At 39.8% G+C, this 18,083-nt stretch overlaps 1 protein-coding gene and 1 long non-coding RNA gene across 2 annotated transcripts in view; one reads left to right on the top strand and one right to left on the bottom strand.

Moving 5' to 3' along the window:
• LAMB4 (laminin subunit beta 4) overlaps positions 1-8,653 on the top strand; it is a 134,978-nt gene extending 126,325 nt beyond the window's left edge. The window contains exons 35-36 of the mRNA XM_069107008.1: positions 3,239-3,392; positions 7,891-8,653. Of these exons, the coding sequence (XP_068963109.1) occupies positions 3,239-3,392; positions 7,891-8,030 (294 nt within the window). The 3' untranslated portion in view covers positions 8,031-8,653. The remainder of the gene's footprint in view (positions 1-3,238; positions 3,393-7,890) is intronic.
• Positions 1-9,843, bottom strand: part of LOC138176259 (uncharacterized) — a 64,365-nt gene extending 54,522 nt beyond the window's left edge. Inside the window, exons 1-2 of the long non-coding RNA XR_011172201.1 lie at positions 9,248-9,843; positions 9,020-9,145 (exon numbers count right to left, since the gene is read on the bottom strand). This is a non-coding gene — a long non-coding RNA (uncharacterized lncRNA). The remainder of the gene's footprint in view (positions 1-9,019; positions 9,146-9,247) is intronic.
• Positions 9,844-18,083: the final 8,240 nt, after the last annotated feature.

Here is an 18,083-nt window from a genome sequence, read left to right as displayed (position 1 = left end):
AGCTTTCTGTTTACATAGCACTGTTCTGAAGTATCTGGGTAGCACAGTAGACAGAGTGCTGGACCTGGAGTCAGGAAGATTCAATCTTCTTGAGTTCAAATCTGGCCTTAAACACTTATTACCTATATGACCTTGGGCAACTTACTTAACCCTATTTGCCTCAGTTTCCTCATCTGTAAAATGAGCTGGAGAAGGAAATGGCAAACCACTCCAGTATCTTTGCCAAGAAAAGCCCAACTGGGATCGTGAAGAATAAGACATGACTGAGAAATGATCGAACAACAACAAAACAAAAGCACTGTGCTCGGTCATAGGGGCTTAGATCTGGACTTTGAAGCTTCCATTAGAGGTCACTGAATCCAGCCCCTTCATTTTACAGTGGAGGAAACTGAGCCTCAGGGAGATTAAGCCATCACACAGCTAATGTGAGAGGTAGAATTTGATTCCAGGCGTCTGACTCCAGATCCAGTTTTCTTTCCTCTGGGTAGTTTTTCTCTTCTGTCGGGTGATTCTAGTAATATGTGCCCCCACCTACCTAACAGAGGTGCTGTGAGAATGTAATATGATAATTCATAGGAAAACACCTCCTATGCAGTAAAACATCACAGAAATGAAGATGTTGTTAATTAAATGTTATCGATATCATTATTAGAAAAATAGGAGTAAAAGGTACAGCTGCTCTCAAAGAGCTCACATTTGAGTTTCAGGGACAAAATGTAGAGAATAATAGCTCCCATTTATATAATGCCTTAGTGTTTACATAGCGCTTGGCTCATAACAAACCTGTGAGGCAGATAGTACATGTATGACTGCACTTGTTTTAGAGAGGAGGAAACTGAGGGTCAGAGAGGTAAAATAACTGTCCCATAGTCACACATCAAGTAGGTGATACAGCAAGGATGCCAACTCCATTTTCATAACCATACAGCCTTTCTCTATGTGGTGGCTTCATTTAACCCTTCTACCCCTTCCATCTATTATCTCCTAGCAGTATGATGAAGAGAGCACCCATTGGTCATAAGTAAGAAATCCAAGTCCTGGCCCCAATACTAACCATGTATCTATTTCTCTAAACTTCACTTCTTTCATTTGTAAGATGGAGATGATATGAACACTGCCGTGCCTATAAAACACTACTGTACCTGCATTGCTGGGGTCACAAAGAGTTGGGCACAAGTGAAATGGCTAAACAACCACCTCCCTTACATGGTTGTTTCAAGGAAAGTATTTTGTAAATCGTTAGATGTATAAGTAAGCCAACATTAGTAGTGTTGTTGTTTTTCATTATTAATTAACTAGTACTCCCTTCCTTTCAGCCAAACTCAACCAAATGAGCTATAGCCCTTGACTCTATTTCTGCATCTACTGATCCCTCTTAAATCCTTTTGTTCTGACTTTCCTACCCCTTACCCTCCTCCTCAACTGCTATCTCAGAGGTTACCTCTCTCAGGCTTCATTGTCTCCCAAAGCTTTGCCCTGTTTGTCACTGCTCTAGCTCGGCTTTTCCTTTCCTCCTGCTTTGCCCAGCCCTTTTCACCCTTGGCTTCCTTCACAATACACTCTACTGGTTCTCATCCTCCTCCAATTATTCCTGCTTCCTTCTCTGACTCCCTTTCTTTATCCTTCCTTCCAACAAAGGGTGTTCCCCAAAGTATCCTACGTCAGCTGACTGGCTCTTATCGGACTCCCCTTCTAACCCCTCCTGTAGTGAGCATGATTGTTCATTCCTGCCTCTGTCTAGGAGAATTTCCTGCTTTCTTCCCAAAAGACCAAAGCCTAGACTTTTTCAGGTCTTCGCTTAAGTCATGCAAAGTCTTCTCTGACTGCTTCACATTGATCTGTCCCTTCTCTGAGCTCCTACAGAGCTTGTGTGTGCTACACATTTTAACAAATATACCCGGCATGGTGCTCAGACCTAGGGATGCAAAAACCAGAAATGACTCAAACAGATGACATTTTACTGGGGCAGGGGAGGACTGTAGGATTCTTGTCTTTGAAAAGACAAGTAAAAGATGATTGGGAAAGATTGAGAGCATCAGATAAAATTTAATGGAGTAGAAAAGGGAGGAAGAAGTTAATCCCCAACATGGGGAATGGGCTGTCCAAAGGCCCAGAGATAAGAGATGGAGTACAGATGGAGTTGCAGGAACAGCATTAGGTCAGTTTGATTATAGGATTCATAGTGTCATAGATTTAGAGTTGAAAAGAACCTTGTAGGGGTGTCTAGGTGGCGCAGTGAATAGAGCACCAGCCTGGAGTCAGAAGGACCTGAGTTCAAATGTAGCCTCAGACACTTAACACAAAAAACTAGCCGTGTGACCTTGGGCAAGTCACTTAACCCCAATTGTCCTCCGGAAAGCAAAAAAAAAAAAAAAAAAAAAAAAACCTTGGAGTCATAGAGTTGAGCCCCCCTTTTGCTTTACAGAAACTAAAGCCAAGAGAGAGTAAGTAGCTTGTCCAGAGTTGCACAGAGTCCAGAGTAAATATCTGAAGTGGGGTTCAGATCTACATCATCCTGACTCTAAATCCAGCACTATCTCCATTATCCCAGGCTGCCTCTCTTACTGTCCTACCTTTTATGTATGGAATACCAAACTAGTTGATAGACTCCAAGAAACTTCATCCTTAATGCAAATGGGTAACTGGGGGCACAGTAGATAGAGTGCTGGACTTGGAGTCAGGCAGAACCAAGTTCAGATCTCACTATGTCACCCAGGGTAAATCAATCCACCTAGGTCTGCCTCTGTATCTTCATTAGTAAAATGGGAGGTCACGATAGCACATATCTCCCAGAATTGTTGTGAGGATCAAATGAAATAATATTTGTAACCTACTCTGAAAACTTTAAAGTACTGAGTAAATACTAGCTATTGATTATCAAACATTTTCTATGCTTTACCCTATTTTATTCTTACAACAATCTTGTAAAGTAAGTAGTACAAATAGGTTCATTTTACAAATGAGGAAACTGAACCATAGAGCAGGAAAGTGAGTTGCCCAAGACAACTCAGCTAATAAATAGTAAAGCTCCCACTAGGACATATGTCTTCTGACTCCAATGCCAGGGTTCTTTCCATTGTATTACAGATTAGTTATGTAAGGGTAGTTCAAATATCAGGTTAATTAGAATATTGTTTCCCTTGTGTCCACTTTCAAATCATAGCAAAAGGATGATCAGCTACCAGTAGGTAGTTAATAAATGTGATGATGACTGATAGTGTTCTTTACTCTGTTACAGGATTTCATTGACCTAAAAAAACAATTTACAGTTCTTCAAGATAAGACAAACTCTAAAGGATTTGTGAAGGGAACACTCAGTAAAGTAAAACAACTAAAAGAAGAAGCAGAAAAATTGGCCGGAGAGACAGAGGAAAAAATGCAACGAATAAAAGGTAGCCATATTCCATTAATATATTACACATAACTTAGTTCTTACTTTGACAATGGGCAGAGTAGGAATAAAACCATAGTAACAAATCTCTATAATGCATGGAACATTGACTTTTTACACTGTTGATTCATTCAGTAATCATTTATGGAATTCTTCTTATCTACAAGGCATCCTGCCAGACACTGATGGAGATAAATGATGAATAAGATACAACCTCTGCCCTTAAGGAGTTTACAACCTAGAAGGGGAGATAAGATACTTACACAAATAACTATACTACAAAGTAAAGTTGGATACCAGCAGGAGAGATATAAAGTGTTTTGAGAGTCCAGTCTCCATGCCTTAGGATAGGCTGACCCTCATGCCTGGAATGTTTATGCTTATAATATTATATATGTATATAGATACTATGTTATGCTATATTTATAATATAGTATATAATATACTTGCACTATAATACTCTACTTATACTGCCTCCTCAACTCTACCTCTTAGAAATCTCTAGTTTCCTTCAAGACTAAACTCAGGTACCACCTCCATGAAGCCTTCTCTGATTTCCCCCCCCCTCCTAGCTACTAATGTCCCTCCAATAAATTACTTCATATTTATTTTTATGTTTTGTATATACATTTGTGTTTAGGGAGAGTTGATCCATGACCCCCTAGGTTGATCTCTAACACAGTTGATGAAATTACAGAAGATAACAGAAAAATAAAGTGTTCATGGTGGGGGGGGGGGGGATTTGTGTATGAACTTTTTAGCGCGTTAAAAAGTTATATCCCCGCCCCCCCCCCCCCCATATAAAGTGTTAAAGAGTTGTTCTGATGAATTAGAGGGATAGCTTGCCAAAGACTGCCCATGCCCCTGGTGGCCCTTAAAAAGTCAACTTGCTAGTCTTGAGAGCCCATTGAGATGGGAAGCAAGTTTGTGAAGCAAATTTGTCAGAGAGAGGGAGAGAAGGAGTGTTGGGGTAGTAAGCAGTTCTTCAAGGAGCATAACCCCTGGCAGTAGAGAAAAGAGCCAGTCATGGACTCAAGGGGAAGTTAGTCCTGGCAGTTGGGAATTGATCTGTGGAGAAGAATGAACCCAACTGATTAATCCACCCAGCAGACACACTGTACCAGGAGTTAGCCTCATAAGAATGCAAGGAGAAGAGAAAGACCACAGAGCCCCACAGTGCCAAAGGCGTGAGTTGCCTTGCCCACTAGTATTCTCAAGATGTATGACTCATTACCAGTGTATTGTAAGTTTGTACTCCCTCTTCTCAATGATCCTCTTTGTATTTGTGGGAGAATGTAGCCCAAGTTTACAGGGAGAATATTCTACACCTCTTGTTCTTAATATGGCAACTTAGTAAATGCCTTTGCTTGTAGCTAATTGCGTCTAATTTGAGCTAATTGTGGCTGACCATTCAAATAAGCATTCTGGTGGAGGTTTATGGTTTATAGTTTTAGGACTCACAAATTACCTTGAACCTATGACAGTAGCCTCTAACTGGAGACTGATGAGTATCATGATGTTGGGGTGATAACCCAGAAAGGATACCATACCTTCATTTGTATGTTGTTTCCCCCTATAGAAAATAAGTTCCTAGAGAGCAGAGATTGTATGTGATGTGTGACACCATTGGTTTCTGAACAATAGTGTTGACAAAATTAGAGTTATACATTAGGAAAGCTACTCTGACAACAGTATATATGATGGATTGGATAGAGAAGACACTGGAGACAGAGAGGCCAGTTAGAAGACTAATGGATATTCCGAACAAGAAGTATTATTCCTAGACTTAGGCAGTGGCAGTGGGAATGGAAAAAATGAGACACTGCAAAAACAGAATCAATAGGACTAAATAAGATGCTGAATGTGGGAGGTAAAAGAAGAGAAATCCAAGCTGATTCCAAGGTGTTGAACACTGGTAACTAGAGAAATGGTCTCTATTAAGGATAGTGAGTTGTTCATATAGAAGTGACAGTTGAAGCTTCAGATAATGGAGATACCAAGGGAAAGAAGGCTAGAGAATAGTGAAGGAGTAGAGAGAATAAGTGGAAAAAGTTCAACATTTAGGGCAGGAATAAGGAGAAAAACTAGTGAAGGAGACAAAAAATGTTGAAATAAGTATCATGGAATGGTCAAAGTAGGAACCAAGGAATAGGAAAGTATCCAAAGGCTGAGTGTGGCCAAATACTAAATAAAGGTCAAGGAGGATGAGGCCTGAGAAAGGGTCATTGATTGTGGTATTTGGTAGAATAGTGGTGACCTTCAAGAAAATAATTTCAACAGTGATTAGGACATGGGCCAGATTGGAAGGAGTAATGAGTACAAAGTACTTTTTCTAGACATTTGGCTGGTAAAGAAAGGAGATAAAAGAGGCAATAGTTTGAAGAAGCAAAAGTGCCATCCAGAGGGTAGCTCCCTTGAGTCACCATCTTTTGTGTGAAAACAAAAGTCTCATCCCAAGGTACCTATGAGGATTTTTACACTTAGAGAGTTCAGAGCAAAATTCTCATCTTAGGAACTTGGTTATCAAGGGGTTAACATCAATCAAGCTTTTCTTGGGCATATCCTCCACACAAAGAACCAGAAGGCTGTCAGTGCTCAAGATAAGGGGAACAAGAAGTAGAAATATACTTTTAGCACTAGAAGGGACGTTATAGACTATCAAATCTAATTCCCTCATTTTGCAGATAAGTATCAGAGAGTGACTTCCACACAGAAAGAATAAAATGGGATTCAAATCCAGGTCTACCTGACTCCCAAGTCCAGGACTCTATCCACAATGCCATGTTGTCTCTCAAATAAAATGCTTTGAACTTTTCTCTTAAAGGTTCTAAAGCTATTCCATTTAAAGTATTGTAACTACAATATACCATCCCACTGTACTTTGCTTTTACTCCCACTTAAAGCACTGAAAGGGTGGCCAATGGTATAGTTACAATAGGGTAGGCCAACTGTCCACTCAGCCTCATCAATAAGAGAGACTTAAATGACATATGCCTGGCTCCACCTCTGCTTGTTAGAAAAAGATGCCTATATAACCCAAGTTGGTAAAAGACTGAAAGAAAGGTCACATATACATTAAAATATTCCTAACAGTACCCTTTGTTGTTGGGAAAGAAAAGGAAGTAAATACCCACCAGTTGGGAAATGTATAAACAAATTTTGGTTCACAAATGTAATGGATCGTTGCTCCATAAGAAATGATGAATATCAAGAACTTAGAGAAACATGGGAAGACATGTGAACTGATGCAGGGGAAAGCAAGCAGAACTAGGAAAACTACGCATGATGAATACAACAATATAAGTAGAAAGAACCAAAACAAAACTGAAAACTACATAATTTTGTTTTTACTAAACTTGACCCCAGAGAAAAGATAAGAAAATATATCACCCTCTTTTATTATTTCCAAAAGTGGTAGTGTGGAACATGTTGTCAGACTTGCTATATTATTTTGCTGAACTGCTTCCTCTTTTATATTCCTTGTTACAAGGAATGACTTATTCAATAGAGGGAAAGATATATTCATAAAAGAAGGTGATATAAAAACAAGAAATACAGACATTTTAAATTTGAATAAAAAATAAATCATTAGAACCCTAGGAGGAGAAACTTGGAAGTGCTGAATTTGAAAGTATAGATCTGGGGTACCCAGCAAGTACATGAGTCAGAATCAACCAGTAGATCTCAAATTTTAAGTCATACATTTCTATTCTGGTGCAACCACCAAGCCTCTTAACCCAGGCTCCACCCAAACACCCAACAGTGTACTTTTCCCCCTCCCACCATAGTCACACCCTCCCCCTGTGATGAATCCCCCTCTCTTAAGTTTTGAGGGATTTCCAGGAAAAAAAAAAAAGAGAAAATAGCTAATAACAGTACAACATTCCATTCAGCAGGCCCTTCTCTGTCTGGTTTGGGTCTAGAAGCATACTTGTTTTCTCTCCCTCCCTCTCCCTCTTCCCCTCCCCCTCTCCCTCTCTCTCTCTCTCTCTCTCTCTCTCCCACACACATACACACACACACACATGCAAAGGATTAAGAGAATGAAGATCCAAATGCACAGATAAAAATGAACAGAAATCTAAGTAGAAAATAAATCAATACTAATTAATAATAATATTAAAAATAAATTTTTAAAATGAAGTAAAAATCTCTTGAACAAACCTTCAAATTTTTGTCATACTGCAATCCAAAATTATCACCTGTAGTTTCATTTCCAACTTATTTATAACAACAGAAAATATTTTAGGCTCTAAATGATTAATGTCCCTGTAGAGATTTTATTATCTAAGGCCAAAAAGCTCCAATGTCAATTAAACATTTGCTCCAGTTTGCATGATATCCTTGAAAATTTTAATAAAAGGAAGATTAGATTAGATGACAAAAACAATTATGTCATTAAGAAGTATGTAAATCCCCACCCTAGCAAAAATGTGGGAGCTGAGAGGAACTTTTTTTTTCTCCAAATACAGAGTTTCATTTCTTTTTTTTTCTTTCAGATTTAGAAAAGAAGATCCAGGTCTTGAATCAAATGAAGCAAGAGAAAGTCAATCAACTAAAGCAACTAGAAAATCATGTCATAGCTATTAGAAATGAAATTGCAGAAAAAGAAAATGAATATGCTACCTGTCACCTCTAGGACATTTTAGAGGGTTAGAGTTACCTCCCTATGTTCTGACTGCTGCTTAAAGCTCCCTGCTTAGAATTATGGAATCCTGGAAATTGGAATGGCTCTCGGAAGTCATTTGTCCAACTCCAATTTCCATTTACAGCATCTACCAAATGTGGAGATCAGAAACCCTATTGTGATGTCAGGTAAGAAGGTCTGGGGCTGTCTCTGTAACATCGGTCTGTCTGGAGTTTCCCCACCCTCTGTACTGCTATTTCTTGGTATTGAAGTAGACCAAAGAATTAGAGCCAGGGAAATGTCACATTTTATGAACATAGGAAAGGAAAAACAAAAGGTTTTCAAGCAGCTTTTTCCTCTTGACATTTTCCCCTTCTGTTAGTTTAAAAGGGGATGGTAGGGCAGACATTCGGTATGCAAAACAATTATATTTAAATAAGCATGGATTCAGGCTTATGCTATTTCTGTCAAATGACTTTAATTTTTATTGAATTACTATATTCTGGATGCAATCAATATTCCATATATAATTACTTAGAATCTAATAGATTTTCCTGTTAATTTCTATTTGAGTTTATTGTTCACATTTATTCTAACAATTGCAAGGCATCTAAATAAAATGTTTGTGACTTAAACAGGGTGGCTTACTTTTACAATGCCTTTTCTACACAATCGTTCTATCAACTTAAAGAATCCTTACGTGATTTACACACACACACACACACACACACACACACACACACACACAGTTCTGTGGAGTGATATTAAGGAAGTTGATCTTATGCTTATCTACTAATCAGAATACGTTTGCATGTAGCATTGCTATAAATCTTGGCAATGATAAAATCTGTAGACTTGCAACATGTTAATATTTATTATAGGAGATCGGATTGTCTCATTTTAAATGCAGGCTATGGTTAAACATTTATTATAGTTCAACTTATTAATGCAATTTAACTTAATTTGCTTACACTGTTTGGAAAACATAATATTTCACTTACATTATTTGGAAAGTTATCCTTCTGCCGAATTATACTTCGTGGACTTGATCCCATATTCTCAAATGAAGAACACTATGTACAGACAAAAGCATATGGAAGATGGGGAACAGCTGGACTCCATCTCTTCTGAGGGTGGAATTAGAGGAAATCAATTTAAAATGCAACATGGTTAGATACAAAGAAGAAATTCCTTACAGTAAATGTAGCTTAAGGAAACGGGGAACTTACTTCCCTTGAGACCTTGAAGAATAAAATGAAAATACTTAAGTTTCCTAAGTAAACTTCTTTGAGAGTTTTGTAATAATACCCCACTATCAGCAGTCAAAATTCCAGGAGCTAGCTTCAAACATCTGGAACCTAGCAATTAACCTGGAAGTAAACAAAAATGGCCTCTGAGGGGCTTGGAAAAGAGCTGTCTAAAACCCACCACTTTATTCTGCAGGAGAGACATGGAACCAACCTGCCAACATTCTTAGAACCATGAAAATAGTTAGCACTGCCTACTTAGTAAGTGTGGTACTCTGGCTTCCCTGGCAAGGTTCATCTTTGCTTGGATTGCAGCTGCACATTTCAGCAGATTAGAAGCATCTGGGAAGCAAGAACTGGCTGACCAAAACTGGTGATTCAAGAGGTAATAGCTGATAATGAGACATGACACAATAATATCAACTGACATTTTTGTAATGTCTTAAAGTCTGCAAAGTCCTTTCCAGCTCTTATCTCATTAGATTCTCACAACAATCCTGTGAAGGAGGTACTGCAGAAATTATTTTCATGTTCCCATTTTATAGATGAGGATCCAAAGCTCAGGGGGATTAACAGCTATTATATGCCAGAGATGAGCTTCACATTCAGACCTTCATGAATGCAGGGCCACACCCCAGTATGCACAGTACTTGACTGCCTCTCAAAAATCACTTGGTGGGGCAGCTAGATGGTGAAGTGCCGGCCCTGGAGTCGGGAGGACCCAAGTTAGGTTCCAGCCTGAGACACTTAACACCCACACAAAAATATTAGCTGTGTAACCTTGGGCAAGTTACTTAACCCCAATTGCCCTCCAAAAGGCAAAAAAAAAAAAAAAATCACTTGGTACTAGGTGTCTACTAAAATTCAGTACAAGGACAAACTAAGCTTTATTGTACTACTTAGCACCCTCTATATTATGCTACTATATAATATAGTAACTGGAATTCATAATAAATATCCAAAAAAGTTAAAATTTTTGTATATCAGTATCCTCTGTTGATTAAGGCAGGGAGATGTGAAGTACATTTTAGAAAAGTTTCTATCAAAAAATGTTAAAATTTTCAAATATTCAGTGCTTTTTTAAAGAAGTTTTTCAAACTTTGATTATTTGAGAAAATCCAACATTCTCTGACAATAGATAAACATTTGCTGTTATTGTAGTTGTGATCAATAAACAAAAAAGAAACAAAGGGATCATGCGCTCAGAGACACAGGGTGGCCAGGTGAGAGAGAGGCTGCATCTCCCTCTCTCTTGCCTGAAGCTCACAGTAGCTCTTACCATGTAGCCCAGAAGAAAAAGCACAGAAGGATGGAGGAGGGCTTGATCCTTGTTCATGCAAATTCAGATCTAGCTCAGGGCCTCCTTAGTCGCTGGCTCCTCTAGCTCTTCAGTCAACCAGAAGATTCCTTGTCACTGCACAATATCAGCCCCTCTATCTACCAAAAATAGGCTCACCAAGCTTCCAGGGGTTACACTGAGACCAGTCAAGGAGTATAGCATATACTCTGTACAAGGCAGTAGGAAGGGCAAACCCAAGCATGCTATAAGAACGAGGCCCTCCCTTACCAGTATCCCACCTCCTCCTGGCACTTAGCAGTGACTAAGGAGGCCCTGAGCTAGATCTGAATTTGTATGAACAATGATTAAGCCCTCTTCGGACCTTTTGTGCCCTTTCTTCCCCGTTAGGTGTCTCAGTGGATGGTGCCTGGCCTGGAGTCAAGATTGTTGCTGCTGCTGGTCATTCCTTCTCAAAGGGGACTGGTGCTTTTAGGAGGCTGATGTCTTGACTTGTGAATGAATTGGATTTAATGAGGCAGAGAAGTACAGTCTTCAGTTTCACTTTCTCCTCCAGGGTCCTTGGAGTCCAGTGGTAAGACAGAAGTCCAGAAAACCAGCAATGGACCTGGAGTCAGGAATAGTCATCTTCCTGAGTTCAAATGTGACCTCATACATTTACTAGCTGTTTGACCCTGAGTATAGTCACTTAACTCTGCTTCATTTCCTCATCTGTAAAATGACCATGCAAAGGAAATGACAAATCACTCCAGTATCTTTGCCAAAAAAACCCCAAATGGGATCGTGGAGAGTCAGACGTCACTGAAAATAACTGGGCAACAAAAAATGTTAATATGCAATAGAGATTATCAGACATCATAATGCTCTAATAAACTAATATTCTTTCAGAAGATTGGACATGTTTAAGTATGAGGCTTGACTCTGCTACTAAGTTCTAGAAATAATTCTCCTATCATAGTGTTAGGACCCCAAAGACACTGTTTATATAATTGTGCTTCAGTGTCCTCTTTTTTATTAATAATGTTGGGAGCTCTAGGCCTCAGTCAATGTGATTGCTATCTGTAGCCTCTGTGTTAAATTTAAAGGAAGACTATTGGTATATGGAAAGAGTGGCAGATGGAAGTTGGAGGATATAGATTCAAATCTAAGCTCTCCTTCTATCTGCCCATGTAACCTTGGGCAAATCTCTTCACATCTGTGGCCCTCAATTTCCTCATTTATAAAACTAAAGTGATGAACTAGTCTGAGGTCTCTTCCAGTTCCAGCAGCATATAACAAAAGAGATATGTCTATCTGAAAACTTTCTTTGGTGTTTTGGGTCAGGCTTGTTTGAGGTCAGCCCGGTGGTTCATGTTTGGCAGTGGTTCATGTTTGGAATTCTAACGAAATGAGACACTTCTAGACCACATAACATTTATCAGAAGGAGTTTACTTAAAAATCTCATGAAAGCATATTAAGCAAGGATACAGCATTGATTCAAACCTATGATGCTCCCCTTGTCTTAATAAGGAACTAGCCTTATCTGCAGCATGGTTTATGGTGGGGAGGAAATCAGAGGTCTTCGTTAGAAGTGATTTTGTTTGTGAACGGAAAGCCTTTACATACTCCAGTAAACCTATACAACTTCCTCCAAACACAGCAGATATAACGAATGGAGGCCAGTGTCAAACACTTGTATTTGGAAAGTACAAAGAATGCTGGAGTCAGGATCAGAACACCTAGATTCAAATCCTCATTTCTCCCCTATCTGTCAACATGACTTTAGTTACATCGCTTCAGGTCTCTGAGCCTCAGGGGTAAATTGTTGTAAAAGTCAAATGAGGTAATATGTATATAATATACACATATATACATATAAAGCACTTTTTAACTATAAAGAACTATAAAAACATGAGTGATGATGGTAATTAATAATTGATTGTATTTTTTCTGATATACACTAGGTGGCAACATACTAAGTACATTTTAAAGTGTACTTCAGGGTGGAAGGTGTGTTCAGGGGTGACTAGTACCTCTGGTGTGAAGGCTGCTTTCCACCTCTGGTGGCTCCAAGAAGCTGTAGTATGCACAGTGACCGCACCCTGGCAAACCATTTCCATAGACAGGCTAAACCAGGTTGAGGGTAACCAAGGGGTATCAAGCCCATTGGTGAGTTAGGGGGGTGTCTACACCAAGTATGTGAAGTCTTCCCCTGGTGGAATGGGTGGATGAGATCTGTTCCAATGCCATGAAAGCAGCTGAAGCAGAAGGTGTGGAATACTTGGAGTTTGCTTAGACATCAGAGATGCCAAGGTCATCCTCTGCATCCTGAGTCATCACCAGTCTTCTTGACTCTGTCCTGCCACTGGACTGTGATGACTCTGGATGGGAGAGTGAGACTGACGATTTCATTCAACTCTGCCTCACTTAAATGCAATTTATGCATGTATCAAGAGACATCACCCATTTCACTTTACCATTTCCATCTATCTCAAAGGCCTGTGGTGACAGGTATTTGATGAAAGCAGCAGGTGCAGATACACTGGGAGCTATAGTCATAACCCTGCATACAGGCATACTAGGCCATAGGGTCATCTTCTCACTGGAAGCAGCAGGGGAATTCAGGAACCCCCAGGTGTCTGAGCAACCTTTTAAGAACCCCACTGCTCACCTCCTGGTATGAGGAAAGGGCTAGAAAAGGTGCCCTAAAAATTGTCTGGTTACCCAACCCTGGTCTGTTTATTGTGGCAGGCAGGGATCTCACCCTATGGTCAAAACACACAAAAAAAGCATAAAAACATCTGCAAAGATGATTCCCCTCACCATCAGCACATGAAATGTGCACACACTTATAAACAACACAAAATCCAGTAGACTTGAAAGACAAACAGTTCTTGTCAGAGAACTCAGCAGGTATAGAATCCATATAACCCCGAACAGAACAAGGCTGGCAAATGAAGGCCAGCTTCCTGAATATGGAGCTGGATACGCATTTTTCAGAGTGGCCACAGTGAAGGGGAGTGCCATGAAGCTGGTGTAGATTTCTCTATCAAAACTACTCTAGTCAGCAAGCTTGTACGATTACCAAAAGAGTTAATGACAGGCTCATGACGATGTAATTGCCATTTGTAGGAAAACACCATGCCACCATCATCAGTGCCTATGTTACCACCATGACATACCCTGATGAGGTCAAAGAAAAAGTTTATGAAGACCTGGAGACCCTTATCATCAGTGTGCCAAAAGAGGGCAAACATAATTTTGGGTGCTTTTAATGCTAGAGTAGGCTCAGAATGCCAGACATGACAGGGAGTATTTGGGAGGATTGGAGTTGGAAACAGCAATGGCAATGGTCACTTACTACTGAAAACTTGTCCATCTCATGACATCATCATTAACACTGTCTTAGGTTTACCTAAACACAATAAAACTTCATGGATGCACCTTGCAGCAAACATTGTCGTTTAATAGACTATGTCATTACAAGGAGAAGAGACAGGATGTGAGAGTGACAAAGGCAATGTGTGGTGCAGTTGTGAGGGCTTGTGGAAAATTATGACAAAATTTGATGGCAGAGAGTTCGTCAGTATTGTACATTAGTTTCATGATGGCATGTTTGCCTGAGTTCTGGATAATGGACTCTTGTGCTTTCCCAGTTACCAATGGAGTGAAACAGAGCTGTGTGCTTGCTCCCGTGCTTTTTAGAATGATGTTTTTAGCTATGTGGTCAGATGCCTTCAGTGAAAATGAACATGGCATCTAGGTCAGCTACCATACTGATGGTAAATTATTTAACTTGAAAAGGCTACAAGCCAAGACCAAAATGGAAGGAGAGTCTGTGCATTTTTTGTTTGCAGATGATTATGCACTCAATGCAGCCTCTGAAGCTGAGATGCAGCAAAGTATAGATCAGTTCTCTGTTGCTTGCGCTAATTTTAGCCTAACACCGCCAAGAAAACACAGGTGCTTTGCTTACCTTATTAATATACTTTCTAGGGGTATTGACAATATACACATTGACAATAAAGTTGATGCATGCATTGCCAGAGTTAGCTCAGTGTTTGGGAGGCTCAGTGTTTGGGAGAGAAGAGGTAGTATATTGACCATCAAACTGAAGGTCTACAGAGCCATTGTGCTGACCTCGTTGTAAGCCTGTGTAACCTATTCAGTACACCAGTGCCATTCCAAGAACTGAATCACTTCCATCTGAATTGTCTTAGGAAGATTCTGAAGATCGCTTGGCAGGATAAGGTACCAGACACTGAGGTTCTTTATCAAATTAAACTGCCATGTATTCAAACTCTACTGCAGAGAGCGCTACTCCGATGGGCTGGCCACATAGTTCAAATGCCAAACACACACTCGCCTAAAAAAACTATTTTATGGAGAAGGCACACAAGGCAGGCACTCACATGGTGGTCAGAAGAAGTGACACAAGGACACTCACAGTCTCAAAGGCTCTCTTAAGAACTTTGGAATTGATTGCATGAAATGGGAGACACTGGCTCAGAACTGCTCAGCATGGCATGCCCTCATTAAAGAAAGTGCTGTGCTCTACGATCAAAGCAGGATTGAAGTAGTTCAAAAGAAATGTGAGATGTGTGAATTTAGAGAATCCACCCCAAATCTTCACATGGATTACTTGTGCCCAGCTTATAGTAGAGCGTTCCAAGCTCATCTTGATCTGATTGGCCACAGTCAGAAACACTATAACTTGACTCTAACGTAGTGATGTCATTTTGGTCCTTTTTGAGAACAAAGGACAACAACGAGCCAACCAACATTTTCAAGTTCTTTTTAGCCATACAAACACCACACAATTTACTGCACAGTAATGTCTGATTTACTGTGTAGCTTCCTTCTGATCTATGTTCCAACAAAAGTTGGCAGCAAATTTTTCATAGTACTAAGTATCTAAGCAGCCCCAAAACACATCATTTCTAATCATGCTAAATTGGAGCATGGTACATGAAAAGAGTGCTAGATTTGGAGTCAAGAACCCTGGGTTCAAATCTCGGCACTTCTGCTTTTGCTGTATGCGATATAGCAAATATTGGGCAAATCACCAAAGCACCCTGAATTTCAGTTTCTTCAACTGCAAAATGAAGGGGATTTATTAGATCCTCACTAAGGTTCCTTCCAGCTCTGTGTCTGTGATCCTATGGGGAAATGTGCCAATGTAAATAAATGCAGATTTAGAGGGGGAAAAACAATGTCAGAGAAGAGGTGTCTATAAAATGGGCAAACTTTAAAGGGGAAAAATAGGGATAACTTGTGTGTTATTATGTATGGATAAATGGAAAGAGTACTGGATTGGGAGTCAATTAATAGCCAAGCCTGAAGTCAGGAAGACTCATCTTCATGAATTCAAATCTGACCTCAGACACTTACTAGCTGGGTGACTCTGGGCAGGTCACTTAATCCTGTTTACCTCAATTTCCTCATCTGCAAAATGAAAAGGAGAAGGAAATGGCTAGCCACTCCAGTATCTTTGCCAAGAAAATCCCAAATGGGTCAGGAAGAGTTGTACATCGTAGAGGACCACAGGCCAGTGGGACTCTGACCCAGAGGGCGGCTGAAGAGCCTGCTACTGAGTCTGGATTGGTTCCTCATTCCCCAGGAAAGAGCTCAAACACCTAGGTGTGAGGATTATGTCCTCAAGACAAGCGTGGCTTACACCCACAGCCAGGGAACAAAGAAGTTTGCAATATCCTCAGGGGAAAACAATTAGAAAGCGGCCTATAAAAGCTTGGACGCAGGGTAATAAAACTGGCTCTCTATTTTCCTTTATTGCTGGAGTCCGGTCTTTTTATGCACCCTCTCACAACCTCTGGGTAAGTGATTCTTTCTCAGCCCTGATGCAGAAAAGCAGGGCTCCCCACAGGACATGACTGAAAAATGACTGAACAGCAAGAAACATTTATTAACTACTCTATGGTGGGTGCTAGGAATACAAAGGCAAAAAATGAAAACAATCAGAGAGTTTTCATTCTATGGGAGAGACAATATGTAGATATGTAAGTATATACAAAATATTCAAAGAGCCTGGGTTTATTTGTTCTGACAAGAATTAGCATTGTGACCTTGGGCAACTCATTTAATCTCTCAGAGCCTTGATTTTACCTATAAGATGGAAATATGATACCCATAGTGCCAGCTCCTTCACAGGATTGTTGCAAATAAAGTGCTTTGAGTCTTAAAGCATTGTATAATTGTCACCTTTCATTTTTCTGACCCAAATTATGACATGAAGGGTAGTGTATTGAGTTGGTTCAATAGCACATGTACCTTGGACAAGCTTGAAGGTGAACAGTCAACTTGACCTAGGATTGAATAGGAGGAGGAGAAGGGACTGCATTTCATTTAGTTGTTCAGTGTTTTTAATGTTCCAAAGTTGCTCCTACAAACTAACACAAGAGCCCATCTTTTTATCAATCTCTTAGTAATGCTAAATGGGTATGAATGATAGAACACCACGAGCTAAGAGGAATCAAAATTGCAGGTGATGCAAAGGAAAGACTCAAGGCAGGGGTTAACATATTACCAATGATGACTTCCCTGCAAGAAATGGTATAAAGCACCATCTAGGTGCTATGTGAGATCTAAGCAAACAAACCACAGAAGTGGACCAGGCATTGACTAGAGGAATAAACAGATGGATAGCTCAGTTGTTAAACTGGTAACCATGAAACAGCTAAATATCTAAAAGAAGTCAATCGCAGTGTTAGGTAGATTCTCTTTGGAAGATTTATGAAAGGACTGGAAACAGAATTATACAAGATTGGAAGGCATGGTTATGTTGTGATCTGCACCAGGGGAGAGAGTGACCATATGAGTGAAATGAAAGATCCATAAAAGTATTATTGCTACATATTTTTGCTCTGATATTGGAAAAAAGCCCAAGATTCCTATAGTTATTATAGCAACTTGGAGCTGAGAGAGACACTAGAGACTACCTTCATTACACAGAAAAGGAAAAGGGGGGTTAAATAACTAAGTGGCCCAAGGTCACATAGTGAGTTAGTAAGAGCCAGGATGAGGCTCCAAATTTCCTGACATCCAGAACTCTGTGCATTGCACCATTGCTACCCCAAATAGAAAAAACAAATGTTTTTGTTTAACATTTCTTATGTCTTGTTTAAAAACAGCTGTACCACTTCTTAAAATGACTAAGCTATTCCTTCCATAAACTGGTCTGTTTTATAAGCTAAATATTTTAGACTCCTTGTTAGTAAACTTTTTTACAAAAAAAGCACTGGGTATTTAGAATTAGCTGTACATTTAACCAAAGTAGGGTATAAAAACCTCCATGTCACAAATCCAAGCATGTCTTCTGTATGTGTGTCTGTATGTCTATACAAGAGAGACAGAGAGAGACAGAGAGAGAGAGAGAGAGAGAGAGAGACAGAGAGAGAGAGAGAGAGAGAGAGAGAGAGAGAGAGAGAGAGAGAGAGAGAGAGAGAGAGAGAGAGAGAGAGACAGAGAGAGAGAGACAGAGAGAGAGAGACAGAGAGAGACAGAGAGACAGAGAGAGAGAGAGA

Source organism: Petaurus breviceps, unplaced genomic scaffold (assembly GCF_028583685.1).
Source record: "Petaurus breviceps papuanus isolate PSGF00001 unplaced genomic scaffold, PetGlider_PUasm1.0 84, whole genome shotgun sequence".
Taxonomy (NCBI): Eukaryota; Metazoa; Chordata; class Mammalia; order Diprotodontia; family Petauridae; genus Petaurus; species Petaurus breviceps.
Note: the sequence above shows the minus strand (reverse complement) of the source record. Positions and strands in the feature narration are given on the sequence as shown.